The 17,044-nt window shown below is 40.4% G+C and overlaps 2 protein-coding genes across 2 annotated transcripts; both read left to right on the plus strand.

Annotated features, from left to right (window-relative positions):
* Positions 1–238: 238 nt before the first annotated feature.
* bysl (bystin-like) lies at positions 239–7,797 on the plus strand. The gene is made up of 7 exons (XM_084116541.1): positions 239–606; positions 2,363–2,501; positions 2,677–2,815; positions 3,000–3,133; positions 3,804–3,964; positions 6,650–6,752; positions 7,283–7,797. Exons 1-7 carry the CDS (start codon positions 351–353, stop codon positions 7,632–7,634), a joined length of 1,284 nt encoding a protein of 427 aa, XP_083972667.1. The 5' UTR covers positions 239–350; the 3' UTR covers positions 7,635–7,797.
* A 1,347-nt stretch (positions 7,798–9,144) lies between these two features.
* ccnd3 (cyclin D3) lies at positions 9,145–16,875 on the plus strand. The gene is made up of 5 exons (XM_084117808.1): positions 9,145–9,514; positions 10,046–10,261; positions 12,200–12,359; positions 15,982–16,124; positions 16,613–16,875. The coding sequence occupies exons 1-5, from the start codon at positions 9,299–9,301 to the stop codon at positions 16,724–16,726; spliced, it is 849 nt and encodes a 282-aa protein (XP_083973934.1). The 5' UTR covers positions 9,145–9,298; the 3' UTR covers positions 16,727–16,875.
* Positions 16,876–17,044: the final 169 nt, after the last annotated feature.

Genomic DNA, 17,044 nt, shown 5'->3' on the forward strand with positions numbered 1-17,044 from the left:
TCGTATGCTTAATTTCTATTGCTTTAAATGTTTTATGAATTATTATTTTTAGTAGACTATCTCTTACTGTATGTAACCTACTTTACTGCCTTGCTTTACCTTTTTACCTTGAGTTTCTAATCCTATTTTTTGTGTGTGATATATATGTATCCCCTGTGATCCTTGTTCAAAAAAATAAATAGCGAGTAGCGCTCGCTCCATTCATCTGATCTCAGATCAGCCGTACTCACACACACACACACACACTGCGCCATTTTCTTCAGTTCAGACACACGTGTGTTCGGCGCGCAGCTGCGTGTCATGAGTTGAGGCTGATATAATAATAATAATAATAATATTAATTCATCATCATGCCGAAGGTGAAGAGGAGTACGAAAAGCGGGCCGGGTTCCGGCGTGTCTCTGGCCGATCAGATCCTGCAGGGAGACTCGGTTCGGGCCAGCGGGCGAGTGAAGAACCGAACCCGAACCCACGAGGAGGAGCAGGAGTATGTGGACGAGAAACTGTCCAGAAAGATCCTGCAACAGGCCCGAATACAACAGGACGAGCTGCAAACTGAGCTAGGACTCGCAGCAGAACCCAAGAGACAGCCCGCTACTCAACTAGGTGAGTGAACCATCACAGATACTCACTAGCAGTCTATACAGTCATGGTATTAGTGGTGCTTTATCAGTCGAACATAAACAACATTCGATAACATACTTTACATTAAAGGTGACATATGCCCTTTTCACAAGATGTAATATAAATCTATGGTGTCTCCAGAATGTGTCTATGAAATTTCATCTCAAAATACCAGATCATTTATTACAGCTTGTCAAATTTGCCCCTTTTTGGGTGTGAGCAAAAACGCAATAATATCTGTCCTTCTCCAAAAACGTGCCGTTTTTGTGTGTGTCCCTTTAAATCCAAATGAGCTTTAGCTCCGCCTCCGTTCAGAAGAGGGCGGAGTCTTTACTCGAGCAATAACAGAACAGGCCAATCTCACTCATCCAGAATCCCAGAATCACCAGGAGCGAGTGCAGCCTTACGGAGAGACTCAGGAAGAGCTTCTGAATGTTAGTGGAGACATTTCTGTAGTTGTTGTGGAGTTAGATTGATCATCTCATCATCATGTTTAACTTCTCCACAAGTGTCCACAGTTCCTGAGGTCTTTATAAGACAGCGGTGACATGTTCTGGTCAATAGTGTTCAGTGCTCGTCTGAGCTCAACCACAGAACAGCTTCAGGCTTTGCTGGATCTTCATCAGTGCGCTAGAACTGGTCTCTGTCGTCGATCGCGAAACCAAATGTCGGCTGGTGTGTGTAAACGTGCAGATTAAGGGCCGAGAATATTATAATAATACGTCAGAAGGAGAACGAAATCTGATCGGCTTATTTTATAACATGCTTGCAGAGAAAGACTCTCCAGAACACAGTTACTGGGTTTCACTTTTCATGTTTTCTGTGTTGGTAGAAGCACCGATGATAGCACTTACACACAGGGAAAGTCAGATCTTCATGATATGTCCCCTTTGAAGCATACGCAGTCCTCGACTCACGCAGAGCGGGGTTAGAAACGTGTGTGTGGTTTGTGGCCTCTATCTGTTACACTCACCCCCTAAACCTCACTCCCATCCGGGTCACAGCACCAAATGTTACTGGTCCTTCTCAACTCGCTCCAAGTGGGATTCGAACCCGGGTCTCCGGCGTGGGAGGCGGGCGCGCTAACAAGGACAATAAAGACCGCAGCGTCTCGGTCGCTAGCGTGCCTCTTGAGTCCAGAGGAGTGAGGTTTTAACCAAGCGCAGCCTCTCAGTCTCTCTCTCTCTCAACGCTGAGTGATTAAACTGCAGTTCCTCCACTGGCCACTAGAGGCTGCAGAAGAGACTCAATCCCATAAACCCCCATGTTAATATGCCCAACTTTACAGCAGAAACACATGTTTACAGTCTGGAGCTAAAAGTGGCTTTGGTCTATAAAGCTGATGTTCATGACGACTGTGAGGGGGGGGGTGTTTTTATAACTCATCCGTTTAAATTATATTAAGCCTTAAAGTTGTGCATAATTAAGGGCGTGACCACTTGAGTGACGGGTGGATTGCCGCTGATGTCACTACTAGCCGTTTATCTGCTAGCGTTGGCGTCACATCACCTCAGCTAATCCGCCTCGCCGCACATCTTCGTTTATCCGGGAGTGACGCTGCCAAGATGGCGACGGCCGGCTCCGCCCACTTTGGGCTTCAAAAACACTACGAGTGACGTCACGGACACTACGAACATATTTTTATACAGTCTACATGAGTAAGAGCTGTGCGTGTTAATACCACACACTATATATGAGCACAATGAAGTGCAGTATCAGTGACACGCGTGTGTTTCAGGTCCGAGTGCAGATGATGGAGACTCAGACGAGGAGTGGCCGGCTCTGGGTCATCATGTGGAGGAGTCGCGAGAGGTGGACGTGGATCCTGAGGACGAGAGGGCCATCGAGATGTTCATGAACAAGAACCCGCCGCTCAGGTGAGGCCAGTGTGTGTGTGTGTGTGTGTGTGTGTGTGTGTGTTAGGGCTGCACGATTAACCGAAATGAAACTCAATTAGGCAAATCGAGTATTTGGATAAAATACTTTGGATGAAAGTTTCTGCCAAATGCATTAATGTGTGTGTGTGTGTGTGTGTGTGTGTGTGTGTGACAGACGCACGCTAGCCGACATCATCATGGAGAAGATCACGGAGAAGCAGACTGAAGTGGGAACTGTGATGTCTGAGGTTTCAGGACGAGCCGATCCTCAACTGGACCCTCGAGTCGTGCAGGTTTACCGAGGCGTTAGCAAGGTGCGCTAAACTAGCGATTTACCCACAATGCTACACTGTAAAAAATTAAACATGGGTCTTGTAATTTTCATTAAAAAATTTGGTAACACTTTACAATAAGGTTCATTAGGTAATGTTTTAACTAACGTTGAGCAATACATTTGTTACAGTATTTATTAATCTTTGATTGCCCCCCCCCCCCCAGGTTCTGTCGAAGTACCGGAGTGGGAAACTCCCGAAAGCGTTTAAGATCATCCCGGCTCTCTCCAACTGGGAGCAGGTCCTGTACCTCACAGACCCAGAGACCTGGACCGCAGCCGCCATGTACCAGGCCACCAGGTCAGAGGTCACGCACGCGCCAACAATCGACACACTGGGGCTGTCAAAATGGCTGAAAACCAAAATGCTTAAATATTATCAAAATTGGAATAATATTCCAATTCTAAAGGCAATAGAGGATTGCCTTGAAGGATTAGTTCACTTTCAAAAAAATTTTTGCTGATAATTTACTCCCCCCGATGTCATCCAAGATATCCATGTCTGTCTTTCTTCAGTCGAAAGGAAATTAAGGTTTTTGAGGAAAACACTCCAGGATTTTTCCACACAGAATGGACTTCAATGGCAGCCAGCTATACCAGTGTTCACAGAAGGTTCAGATGTCCAGTGCAGCTTCACAGTCTCGTCACGATCCCAGTCGAGAAATAAGAGTCTTATCTCACGAAACGATCGTCATTTTCTAAATAATATATATATATATATATATATATATATATATATATATATATATATATATATACTTTTTAACCACAAATGCCCGTCTCGTACCGTCTCTGGGATCCGCCACGCATTGCATCATCACGCTGGAAAGGTGTTATAATACATTAGCTAATGTTATCAAATGAGCCCTGATTGTAAAGTGTTACCAGAAATGTTTTGCATGGTTTTTAGTCTCATTTTAACCATAATAACCCTGGTTATTGTGTGTGTGTGTGTGTGTGTGTGTGTGTAGGATCTTCTCGTCTAACCTGAAGGAGCGAATGGCTCAGCGCTTCTATAATCTGGTGTTGTTGCCTCGGGTTCGAGACGATATCACGGAGTACAAGCGCCTGAACTTTCACCTGTACAGCGCGCTGAAGAAAGCGCTCTTCAAACCCGCAGCCTGGTTCAAAGGTCAGATCCTCTCACTGTGGCGTTTTAAACAACGTGTTGTTCATTAAAGGTGCTGTATGTAACTTTACTACTCTGCTAAAGCATAAAAATACCATAATATGTTTGCAGATATTGAGGATATGCTGAGTTCACATCCTCGTTTCTCTGATAAACACTTCTACAGTTATTTTGCTCATTATTTTACTCGTTATTTTACTCATTATTTTACTCGTTATTTTACACGTTCCGTGTTGTCAGTCGGTTGTTGTTTTGGTCTGTGTGACTCCGCCCACTGCCAGTTCAGCCAATAGTATTTCCACACCCCGGGATGCCAGTTGGCGGGAAACACAGCGTATCGTAGCCATGGAAACGAGCAAACAAACTGGGCCAGAGATGGCAGATTCCACACAACCTAAAAGCCTCGATGTCCATCTATAAATCTCTGTGAACGAGAGCATATTAAAACACGGATAAATCAACTCTGCTTACAGTCCGTAAGTCTCCTCGGCTTTCGCTGTCCGTTGCGCTCGTTCCTGTCGTGTGTCCTCAAACTGGCGACCCGCGTGAGTGTCGAGTCTGAGGAGGCGGGGAATAACGATCTCCCATATTTTGAATTGGACTGCAGTACCGATCTCGACCACTAGCGGTCAATCTTACACACTGCACCTTTAAGGCGAGACACCCCTGGTGAAAAGGGTAAAAAATTAACTAATAAATATCACCATACTTGATTACATTAATTAATTACGTTGTATTACAAGTTTTCAGAAATGTTATGCTTAAATATGGAAATGAGGCGCTATCTAATTAAATTTGCACTAATTTGCATAAAATTCTAGAACAAAAATCTGAACATTGGATAATGTCAGGTTCAAAATTATTTTTTTATATATTTTAGAGTCAAAGGTTTTTACAGAGGGGATTTTGGATATCTATCACTATCACACACAAATCAGAAAATACTGTCAACAGCCAAAAATAAAATAAAAATCGCCATTTTGTTAGGAATAAAGTGTTGTATAAAATCAGGGAAATGATAAATGAACAAACCCCTCTGTAAAAACCTCCAGAATAAAGATAAGAATGTCACTGAAGTGGAGATTTCTGGCTCAATGTAGGAGGAAAAACCTTTAACAATATAAACTAAGTGAAATCTACAGACGCGCAGAGATAATGTGCTCTAACAGATGCAGTTAAAAGTGGATTCTGGATGTTTTCTGTCCACTAGTCTGAAAAGATGGACAGATGCATGAAAGACCACTGTTTTACTGCGCAGAATTAGTTGAAATGCATTAGTGTCAAAATAATGTGGCAAGTTTAGTTTACACTGTAGAAGCGCCTCTGAAGAGTCTTACACACTGCTTTACAACTGGGCCAGAACTGGCTTCATTTACTTGTGTGCATCAGTGCATCTTTACACTGAATCTTGACAGCATTGACACAGGAATATTCCAGCAGCTCTAAAGCTCTTTATTCTAGAGGAGATGACCAGTAATGATGTTACTGAACACTAGAGGACGCTGGGGACTTTCTCATGCACTTCTTGTGTGACTGGTAATCTTCTGACTGACTGTAACAGTGTTATTGTTGTTAACTGAAATAGTTTTGGTTAGCTGAAACAAAGATAAAATAAAAGATACAAATTTGATAAATTAAAAATGAGAACTGAAATAAAAGTTTAAGTTAAAGTACTTAAATGACTAAAATAAATTTAAATATTTAATAATATATATCAACAAAAACGTATAAAAATGACGAAAGCATGTGGCAAATTAACTAAAACTTTGTTTTTACATGCACTTGTCAATTTTGAGATTTTGCTTCCATCAGAAAACATCCAAAATACACATTTAAGTGTTTATTTTATTGCACTTTTATCTATTTGCGTATTTCAATTTCAGTCCATATCTTCGAAGGCCGTGTTCTTAAAGTGAGTTTTGTTCTCCACTTCAGCTGCTCTTACATACACCAAAACTTAGATTATTCCTATCAATATTCTCTTTACCGAGGGGTTTATTCGTTCATCACTCCTAAAACAGGGTGAAAATGTTGTTTTTCTTTTTACTGTCCGCTGTTTTCTGATAAATGCTCTCAGTAAAAACCGTTTAAACTGTCAACAAAATGAGAATTTTGATCCTGGAATTTTTAGTGCATATTTAATTAGATAATGCATCTTTTGACTCCCTGTAGTCAATAATGTTATCCCTTAAATCTCATCTTTGAGCATCAAAATTACATATTTAAAATTATGCCTTAAAATATCTTGAATGTAACTCGACACCCTCGCCTCATTTAGTATGCGTGGTTCTATGAATATGCAAATGAGCCCCGCCTCCACTCCCTCACTCAGCTCAGAGATCCACTGGTTGACGATCACACGTTGATCTGATTGGTTACAAGGTAGTTTGTGACGTCAGAAACACCAGCGATTTCAAAGCGTGTTTTTGAGACTGTCTTTGGTTCACTGCAGTTTTAAGGAGGAAATACTCAGCAATGGAGTCGACTTATGAATTTACACATGATTTGTCTTAAAGCACATTAATAACTCCACATAGACACATAAACAACATTAAAAACTTCAAGTACTGTGATTAATCAGCTCTGCAAATTTGGTGAGATCTGTTAAAATAACATAAAATAAAAATGAAATGACTTATGAGTTCTATATGTGTGTGTGTGTGTGTGTGTGTGTGTGTGTGTTTGTAGGGATTCTGCTTCCGCTGTGTGAATCGGGAACATGTACGCTGAGAGAAGCCATTATCATCGGCAGTATCCTCACACGATGCTCAATCCCAGTGTTACACTCCAGGTGAGCTTTACACACAGGTCAAAGGTCAACTCCAGGTGAGCTTTACACACAGGTCAAAGGTCAACTCCAGGTGAGCTTTACACACAGGTCAAAGGTCAACTCCAGGTGAGCTTTACACACAGGTCAAAGGTCAACTCCAGGTTAGCTTTACACACAGGTCAAAGGTCAACATGCTCACGGATGCATGTCTTGTGCCAAGTTTACACTGCAAAGATTAAAAAGCATTTGATTAACAGAAAAGACATTGTTATTTTCAAACCTGATGTTCCTTGTCCTGTATCGATCGGTCTAAATCACGTTTGGTGAAAAGGATGAAAGAGGAAGAGAGGAGATGCTGGATGACAGGATTTTGATTTATAATATTTAATTTAAAGCTGTGACGTAGTTAATCTGGTTCATTTCTTTCTTTCTTTTTTTGGCTAGTAGAAGTCCTGAATGGCCGGTAACTTATAAATGTAGTAGCCGAATTGGCCGATGAGTGAAAAAGTTGCACCAGTAACTTACTGGTTTGTGTCTGTCCTCTCCTGCAGCGCTGCGATGCTGAAACTGGCAGAGATGGAGTATAACGGAGCCAACAGTATTTTCCTGCGGCTGTTGCTGGATAAGAAGTACGCGCTGCCCTTCCGCGTGCTGGACGCGCTGGTCGCACACTTCCTGTCGTTTCGCTCAGATAAACGGACCCTGCCGGTGCTGTGGCACCAGTGCCTGCTGACGCTGGCCCAGCGCTACCGAGCAGACCTGTCCTCCGAACAGAAGGAGGCGCTGCTGGACCTGCTGAGGGTTCACACGCACCCGGGGATTACGGCTGAGATCCGGCGAGAACTGCAGAACGCCGAGTCTCGAGACCTGGAGGACGCCACGCCCGCCATGGCCGTCGACTGACCGCGCACGTTCATCTCGATGCGTCAGTTTGGGCGACGTGCTGGAATAACATGATGATGATAACGTGGGATTGTGCCGCAGTATATTTTGCATTTTTGTTGTGATGCAATGTTCATATTTTTGGACTAAACTTGGTTAGAACTTAATAAAATCATAAACTCATCCAGACCTGTTATTTTTGCTCTCATGGTTTGTAACCTTCAAATGAAATGTTGTTCTCAATGAATTATATATATATATATATATATATATATATATATATATATATATCTGTAACAATCTCTGTAACAAATTATATACTAAATCGTAATGAGAAACAGCTTGATGTCAGCTGAGGCGGACCTTATTAAATTTAGTTAATGATTATGAGAAATGATCATGAGACCAGGGCCTCATTTATAAAACTTTGCGTAGGATTTGCGTCAGAAGTGGCGTACGGATGAAACATAGGACGTGCGTACGCACAGAAATATTCGGATTTATAAAACCGTGCGCACGCACATCCTACGCAGTTTCCCTTAATAAATCACAATCAATTCTAAATGTAGCGCAGCTTTTGCGGCTTCATGTCACGCCCATAGTTGCCCATAAATAGACCGTGAAACGGCAACAAGTTAATATTCATCGATTGCGAAATCATGGCAAACACAGAGGAAAACCAAGAAACGTAACTTAACTCACGCGCAAGCGTGAAGCGCATGATCAGCCATTGTGCGTCATTACGCATTGTGATGGCATCATGGCATTTTATTACCATCCATTTGATTGCATCTGACAAGCTACAGATGTGTTATGAGGATGAATTGCATAACATGCTAATATTATTGCAGAACATATTTATATATTTTTGCAAATATGTGTTAAATTGCATTTCTATTGTAATCTTCATTTGATTTTGTTTGTTTTACACTGCAGATCGATCAAACGGGTGTTCGTGTGGGCTGTTAATTGTAGACTTGCTTTGTGAAGTCTTCATGTTATTTATGAGAGGCAGTATTGCCATTTCTTTTACACAACGATCTACAGTTTCACACACTTTCACGTGTTTCTTCCATCTGCCGACGGTGTCGCCATTTCTCATTTCACCCGTTTTTGTGCGTACACCTGGGTCAGAGTTTGCGTGAAGGACCGCACATTTTCCCGTCAAGTTTGCTTTTTATAAATACCAATTATTGCGTAGAGAGCGGCGTATGCCGCCTTTTGTGCGTACGCAACGTTTATAAATGAGGCCCCAGGACCTCGTATCAATAAAATAAAATACGTAAAAAAAACAAAACAAAAAACATTTATTAAATGCTTCAAGAAATGAAGTAGATTTTTTTTTTACAACAATTATCGTCATTGTCATAACATAATACAACAAAACTCCAGAGTCCTTTCGGTCCAGATTAAAATAAAATACGTTTGTTTTGTTTCACGATGACTAAGCGACATCGCGATCTTCGATGTGACGTCATAACGATCGTTCAGGTATTCTCGTGAGAGCGGTCACGCCGCGCGCCGCAACTCACGCACAAGCCTTCCGTAAACTGAAGAAAATAATGCGTTTTTACTCATGAATTCGGCTAAATGTACAGTGTATATAGTTTGTAGTCCCGTTAAGAGTTTTTTTTAACGTAGATCCCGCGTGACTTTACCGGCGAGTCCGGTCAGACGAACCTGTGATGGAGTTATTCTGTCACGAACATGTCAAACTGGGCTCGAGCTCTCAGGTAAAGTCCAGACCGGTTCGGGCGTTCAGAGACATGGTTCTGATCCAAGACAAGCGGGTCTGTCAGAACCTGCTGAGCTCGGAGAGACCGAACATCATTAAACCCGGAACCGAACAGACCGACGTGCAGGCCTACATGCGGAGAATATTGACTGGGTGGATGCTTCAGGCGAGTACACATCAGAAATGAATTATTAATTCGAATCATAATGATCTTATGATGTCTTATGGATCATATTCTGATTCACTGATTCGAATCACTAGTCAGATGTTTATGAATCATTCTAATTTACCGATTCGAATCACTAGTCAGATTATGTTGTATGAATCATATTCTGATTCACTGATTCAAATCACTAGTCAGATTATGTTTTATGAATCATATTCTAATTCACTGATTCGAATCATATTCGATCAGATAATGTCTAATACGTCGTGTTCAGATTCACTGATTCGAATCACTGGTCAGATGATGTCTAATACATTCAATTCAATTCACATTTATTTGTATAGCACTTGTCTAAGTTATGTATTTATTTCAGAAATGTATACATTTACATACATTAATACATCTGATTCACTGATTCGAATCATACCGATCTGATGATGTCTTGTGAATCATATTCTGATTCACTGATTTGAATCTTTCTGATCTGAATCATGAATCATCAGAGGACTCGTGTGTGTTGTTCTTGAGCAGGTGTGTGAGGATCAGAAGTGTGAGGAGGAGGTGTTTCCTCTGGCTGTTCACTACCTGGACAGGTACATGTCCCAGAATGCCCTGCGTAAATGCCACCTGCAGCTTCTGGGAACCGTCTGCATGTTCCTGGCCTCCAAACTCCGGGAATCGGTTCCTCTGAGCGCCGCCAAGCTGTGCGTCTACACGGACCACGCCGTCACCGTCCCAGAGATCCTGGTGAGGTCATGTGACACAGTTCATCAGGGCTGTGCGTTTTATTTATTTTTATTTTTTATTATTCTTGCAAACCATACAGAGATTACATTAATGATATACAACTTTGTACACAATACACAAAATATATCAACAATATGTTCAATGTCGTTTTAGAACTAAATACGTAACTTTTAGGGCCGTGAAAACTGTTGCGTCAACTGTCCCCCCCATTTTTATCTTAAACAGTTGCAAAACTCAGAATTAAACTCTTCGTCTTCTGTTGCGCAAGGTATTGTGGGTAATGTTAGTCCCCCAAAGAAAGCATGCACGGATGCGCCTCTGGCATAAGGAATAAAATATAAATATTAGACAAATTTAAAATAATAAAAAAAGAAACATAAATTGGAAATGTTACCTTTAGTTGAAATAAAATACGTTTTAGTTGAAGTAGTACAATGACTAAAATTAAAAATTGAAAATAAATGAAAGCTTTAGTTGTTATTTTTATTGTATTTCGTTTTAGTTATTTTAGCGCTCCAACCTATACTAGACGAAACTGAACTGAACTTAAATAAAATACGTTTTACTAAAACTAAAAAAGAAAAAAGAAATTTGAATAGAAAAAAAAAAAAAAACGAGCCATTAAAAATGACAAAAGCACATAAAATAAACTTAAACTATTCAATGTAATAATAAAAAATGTAAAATAAAAGCTAATTAAAAATATGATTAAATACTATAACAGTAAATAATGCTTAATTATCACTGATTTGAAGCGTTGTAAAATAAGATAAACAAACACCTGTGACGCACATTCTACATATTTACTAACATTTTAATTTTAGTTAAAGTTTTAGTCATTTTGTTTCGTGTTTTGTCATTTTTATTAGTTTTTTATGTGCCTATAGTTTTTATTTAGTTATTTTAGTACTTCAGCCTTTCGTTACAAAAATGAGAAATGTTGCCATTGCAAATAACTGAAATAAATTAAGTTTTAAGTTTTTTTTAAATATATTTTATTTTATGTCAAGTAATGAATTTTTTTATTTTTAGTTGTAGTTATTAACAATAATAACCTTGGAATAGATATGTTAATGAGCTTAATTACATGGCTGATTTTTTATTTAAGCGTACGTTTACATGACAACAAATTTATTTAATTTTTTTCAACGATTCGCGTTTTTCTGCGTACAGACGACAAACGATCCCCGTTCGCACGGACTCGCGAAAATCATGTGAATCGCTGTATTCTGCTGCCAGGCCAGTAGATGGCGATCACACTTTGTAAAGAAACACTTTTTAATTTTTTTTTATTACGATTATACAATAGAAAAGAAATAGCACCAACATGTGAAACAAGAGCAGGAACACCCGCCAGAGGAGAGAACGAAAAAACCCAACAAAAATGACAATAATAATACAAGAAAAGATAAGCAGATAAATAACGGAAATAAAAACAGTAAAGTAGCTGAGCGACTGTAGCATGCTAGCACAAGAAGATGCGACGACATGTAAAGAGAGCGCAACAACAGTTTCCCTGCGGTGGCGTTCTTTAGCGCTGAACATGTAACGCATGTGCATGATGTCAACGTTTTCACAAATTAGCATTTTTATAGTTTACGAAGAGATGATAGCGCTCTTTCAGCGGTCCCCCAAACCACCGGCCAAATCGCATTAGAAGAAAAGGTTAACGTTTTTAGTTGAAAACGGCCCCTAATTCAGCTTATTATTATTATTATTATGAATTATTTTTGTTTATTTATGTTTATTGTTTGTTTATTTATGTTTATTGTTTTTATTTAGTTTATTTATTTTAATTGCAGTGATTTTACCGCGGTTAAGGCAGTCTCAGTGTGAGCTTTTGTGTTTCTGGTGTTTGTTATGGTGGTGCTAGTGTGTAATGTGTGTGTGTGTGTGTGTGATGTGTGTGTGTAATGTGTGTAATGTGTGTGTGTGCAGCAGTGGGAGGTGCTGCTGGTGTCGCGGCTCCACTGGAATCTGGCCTCAGTGCTGCCCTCTGACTTCCTGGAGCTGCTACTGCAGGAGCTGCCGCTCGAAGTGCAGAACCACCCGGCCCTGAGGAGACACACACACTCCTACATCGCCCTGAGCGCCACAGGTACACACACACACACACACACACACACACTCCTACATCGCCCTGAGCGCCACAGGTACACACACACACACACACACACACACTCCTACATCGCCCTTAGCGCCACAGGTACACACACACACACACACACACACACACACTCCTACATCGCCCTGAACACCACAGGTACACACACACACACACACACACACACACACTCCTACATCGCCCTGAACACCACAGGTACACACACACACCAAGGTTATAATCGTTAACGAAAACGAACGAAAAAATGAAAACTAGGTGCGAAAAAACATTGTCGTTAACTGAAATAAAAACAAAAACGAGGCATTACAAAAAAACGATAACTAACTAAAACTGTAATGTGTGTTTGGCAAAACTAACTAAAATAAAATAAAATTATAGAGTAAATGTCCTTAGTTTTCGTCTTTGTCAAGGTCTTTAATTTTTTAATGCTATTTAAAACACGCAGCGTATTCCCTGCTCTCCCTCCGTCTCTCTGTCACTCATGCGTCTCTCACATGCGCGCGCACACACACACACACACACACACACACACACAGCCCCTCCCCTCCGTGCACACCGTCTCCATGAGAACGAGTGTTCGTTCGACGTTGCAAGTACGCGAAAGGTTGGTATCTCCATCTCGTGAACACCTTTACACAATCACACATTAAAAAGTGGTATAAAAATATTTTAAATTCTGAATATAATTTTGTCAGTGTGTTAATGTCGACCCGAGAAGCGATTGGTTCTTTAGAAAGTTAACTAGTGGCAAGTTTGAGGTAAAATGCACTTTTTGGTTGTGGTTGTCGATGTCAAAACACTATATAAGCTGTGATTCAAATATTAAATAATGTTATGTAAATGTTTTACTTTTACACTGAATGTTTGCTGCTTCAATCCAGATGAGTAAAGGCTATTGACTGCACAGGGTAAATTTAGTATAGGGTGTGAATTCTGTGTAGAAGATGTGTAGATTTCTGGTATGGCGTGTGGATTTTGTAAGAGGTGAAGGAATTTCAATGGGGTGTGAATTTTTTCCTAAAATTGTATGACATTTTTGTTGAGTTATTATTACACAATACTTTTTCTGACCTTTTTGAATCTTGCCCGTGACAAATAACCCAAATTACAAAAAAAGACTAAAACTAACACTAAAACTAATAAAAACTAAACTAAAACTAAGCATTTTCAAAAAATAAAAACTAAACTAAACTAGCAAACCCACTTTAAAAACTAATTAAAACTAAACTGAATTTGAAAACAAAAAGTCAAAACGAAATAAAAATAAAAACTAATGAAAAATGCAAAACTATAATAACCCTGACACACACACACATACACACACACTCCTACATCGCCCTGAACACCACAGGTACACACACACACACACACACACACACACACACATTACACACACACACACACACACACACACATTACACACACACACACATTACACACACACACACACACACATTACACACACACATACACACACACACATTACACACACACACACACATTACACACACACACACACGTGCGCGTCAGCATCTTCTCTGTCGCTGATCTGCTCTTTGTTGCTTGTATAAGCCGTGCGTGACGTTTATGATCAGCGCTTTTGTTCTGCTGCGCTGGAGCTTCATCACTGAATACAGGTACGTCACTCACACTCTCACACACACACACACACAGTCACACACACTCACACTCACACTCTCACACACACTCACACACACACTCACTCACACTCACACTCTCACACACACTCACACTCACACACACACACACTCTCACTCACACACACACTCACACACAGTCACACACACTCACACTCACACTCTCACACACACTCACACACACACTCACTCACACTCACACTCTCACACACACTCACACTCACACACACACACACTCTCACTCACACACACACTCACACACACACACACTCTCACTCACACACACTCACACACACACACACACACACACACACTCACTCACACTCTCACTCACACTCACACTCTCACACACACTCACACACACACACACACACACACTCACACACACACACTCACACTCTCACACACACTCACACACACTCACACACTCACACACACGAGGTCCATCACTGAATCAGCTGTGAAGCGGCAGATCTGCAGCTGCTCACTGAAGCTGGCCTGTAAGTTCACTTCTTCACACAGTGGTGATAAAACACGTGATAAACTGAATTAATCACAGCTGGTTGTGGGTTCAAAATAAGCCCCTCGTTAATAATTTAAAGAACTTTATTACAAATTTTTCACAATTGTTTACAAATCCCACAGTTGTACAGATTTCACACCCTATACTACATTTAGCATAAGCAGCCGAGCTGATGCGAAGCCTGGGCAGGGTCAGGTGATCATTCCCCTCCGCCTGACGCAGGGCCAGAGCTAATGCGCTGTCTGGGAATGTGGGCTTTCACAGAAACTCTTGCCCAAATGTTTCTTCAGTGGTTCAGTTCTTCAAACTGAACTTCAAACTTTTAAATCAGTACGTTTATTTGGGAATGACGGTGACAAATTTCTTTAATGTTCAGCAGGAACTTCTCAAAACGTCTTCGGAAAAAGATTCAGAATGGAAATAATACTTATCGTTCAAGAATATTATTAAATAAAATCCTGTTATTAATGGATATTAATGGACAAAACCCTGTTATTAATGGACAAAATCCTGATATTAATGGACAAAATCCTGATATTAATGGATATTAATGGACAAAATCCTGATATTAATGGATAAAATCCGGATATTAATGGATATTAATGGACAAAATCCTGATATTAATGGAGAAAATCCTGATATTAATGGAGAAAATCCTGATATTAATGGAGAAAATCCTGATATTAATGGATAAAATCCTGTTATTAATGGATAAAATCCTGATATTAATGGATATTAATGAACAAAATCCTGATATTAATGGATATAATCCTGTTATTAATGGACAAAATCCTGATATTAATGGATAAAATCTGGATATTAATGGATATTAATGGACAAAATCCTGATATTAATGGATAAAATCCTGATATTAATGGATATTAATGGATAAAATCCTGATATTAATGGATAAAATCCTGATATTAATGGATAAAATCCTGATATTAATGGATATTAATGGAGAAAATCCTGTTATTAATGTGGATATTATTGGATAAGGGATTGGTGGATGTTGATTTTAAGGGGCGTGGCTTGTGTTGTGTGTTTCAGAGCTGAAGCAGGATTGGTGGATGTTGATTTTAAGGGGCGTGGCTTGTGTTGTGTGTTTCAGAGCTGAAGCTGGATTGGTGGATGTTGATTTTAAGGGGCGGGGCTTGTGTTGTGTTTCAGAGCTGAAGCAGGATTGGTGGATGTTGATTTTAAGGGGTGGGGCTTGTGTTGTGTGTTTCAGAGCTGAAGCTGGATTGGTGGATGTTGATTTTAAGGGGCGGGGCTTGTGTTGTGTGTTTCAGAGCTGAAGCAGGATTGGTGGATGTTGATTTTAAGGGGCGGGGCTTGTGTTGTGTGTTTCAGAGCTGAAGCAGGATTGGTGGATGTTGATTTTAAGGGGCGGGGCTTGTGGTGTGTGTTTCAGAGTTGAAGTTCTCGGTCTTCGCTCCGTCATTGGTGGCCTGTTCGTGTGTGACGGCGGCTGTTGTTCGACTGAATCTCCTGAAAGACTCGCTCAGCGCCGACGACCTCCTGCAACTCCTGAGGAACGTCCTGGACCTCGACATGGTGAGAACACACACACACACTCATACGGCCAGTGTTTGGACCTCGCCATGGTGAGGACACGCACACACACACACACACACTCATACGGCCAGTGTTTGGACCTCGCCATGGTGAGGACACACACACACACACACACCTTCATACACATAGGAGAACATAATCATGCTTCCGTAAACCAAAATCAGGACAGTGTCAAAATTAGGACATAAAAAGTCTAAATTATGAAAAAAAGTTATATATAATTTTATTATAATAGTTATATATAATAGTTATATAATTTAGACTTTTATGTCATTACTTCTGTGATAATTAACTTTTTGTCATAATTTGGATTTTTCCCTATAATTACAACTTTTTGTCAATTTTGAATTTGATCCAAAAATCGACATAAACCACATAAGTATGACATAAAAAGTCAGAATTATGACATCCTAAGGTATAATTATGATAAACAGTTTAAATGATGGCTTTCTCTGTCTGTGACTCAGGCTGCTCTGCTTCAGTGTTTCTCGTCTCTGGAGGAAACCATCGGCCTGGCGCTTCCGTCTACACCTGCGGATCGGGATCGGGATCGGGACGTCCCGCCGGCAGGTCAACTCTAGCCTGCTTTCCCAGTGTTCCCAGTTCCACTGCACTGGTTGACCATGTTCACGTTCGTCTTTTACCCAGCAGATGTTCTGCTCTGTCTAACACACAGTCACTGATTAATTCTACGCTTGACTTGTAACTTTTCTCAATTTTAAACTTGAAATATGTGAAAATAAAATATGAGGATGGTGAATGCTGGTTTACTTCTAACATAACCTGTCACATTTCACCCTGACCTCAAAAGAAAGTTTTTTTGCATTAAAAAAATTAAGCGTATTTTACATCATGAGATTGAGCATGACAATTAAGCACGTTTTTATCCAATTGCACAC

The sequence above is a fragment of the Abramis brama genome (genome assembly GCF_963993115.1).
Source record: "Abramis brama genome assembly, chromosome: 6".
Taxonomy (NCBI): Eukaryota; Metazoa; Chordata; class Actinopteri; order Cypriniformes; family Leuciscidae; genus Abramis; species Abramis brama.

Excerpts from the sequence above, each read along its gene's own strand:
- ccnd3 (XM_084117808.1), top strand. The coding sequence starts at position 9,299 with ATGGAGTTATTCTGTCACGAACATGTCAAACTGGGCTCGAGCTCTCAG. Across the intron at positions 10,262-12,199 it reads TCACCGTCCCAGAGATCCTG|CAGTGGGAGGTGCTGCTGGT; the intron begins GTGAGGTCATGT and ends GTGTGTGTGCAG. Across the intron at positions 16,125-16,612 it reads ACGTCCTGGACCTCGACATG|GCTGCTCTGCTTCAGTGTTT; the intron begins GTGAGAACACAC and ends TCTGTGACTCAG.
- bysl (XM_084116541.1), top strand. The coding sequence starts at position 351 with ATGCCGAAGGTGAAGAGGAGTACGAAAAGCGGGCCGGGTTCCGGCGTG. Across the intron at positions 3,965-6,649 it reads ACCCGCAGCCTGGTTCAAAG|GGATTCTGCTTCCGCTGTGT; the intron begins GTCAGATCCTCT and ends GTGTGTTTGTAG. Across the intron at positions 6,753-7,282 it reads ATCCCAGTGTTACACTCCAG|CGCTGCGATGCTGAAACTGG; the intron begins GTGAGCTTTACA and ends CCTCTCCTGCAG.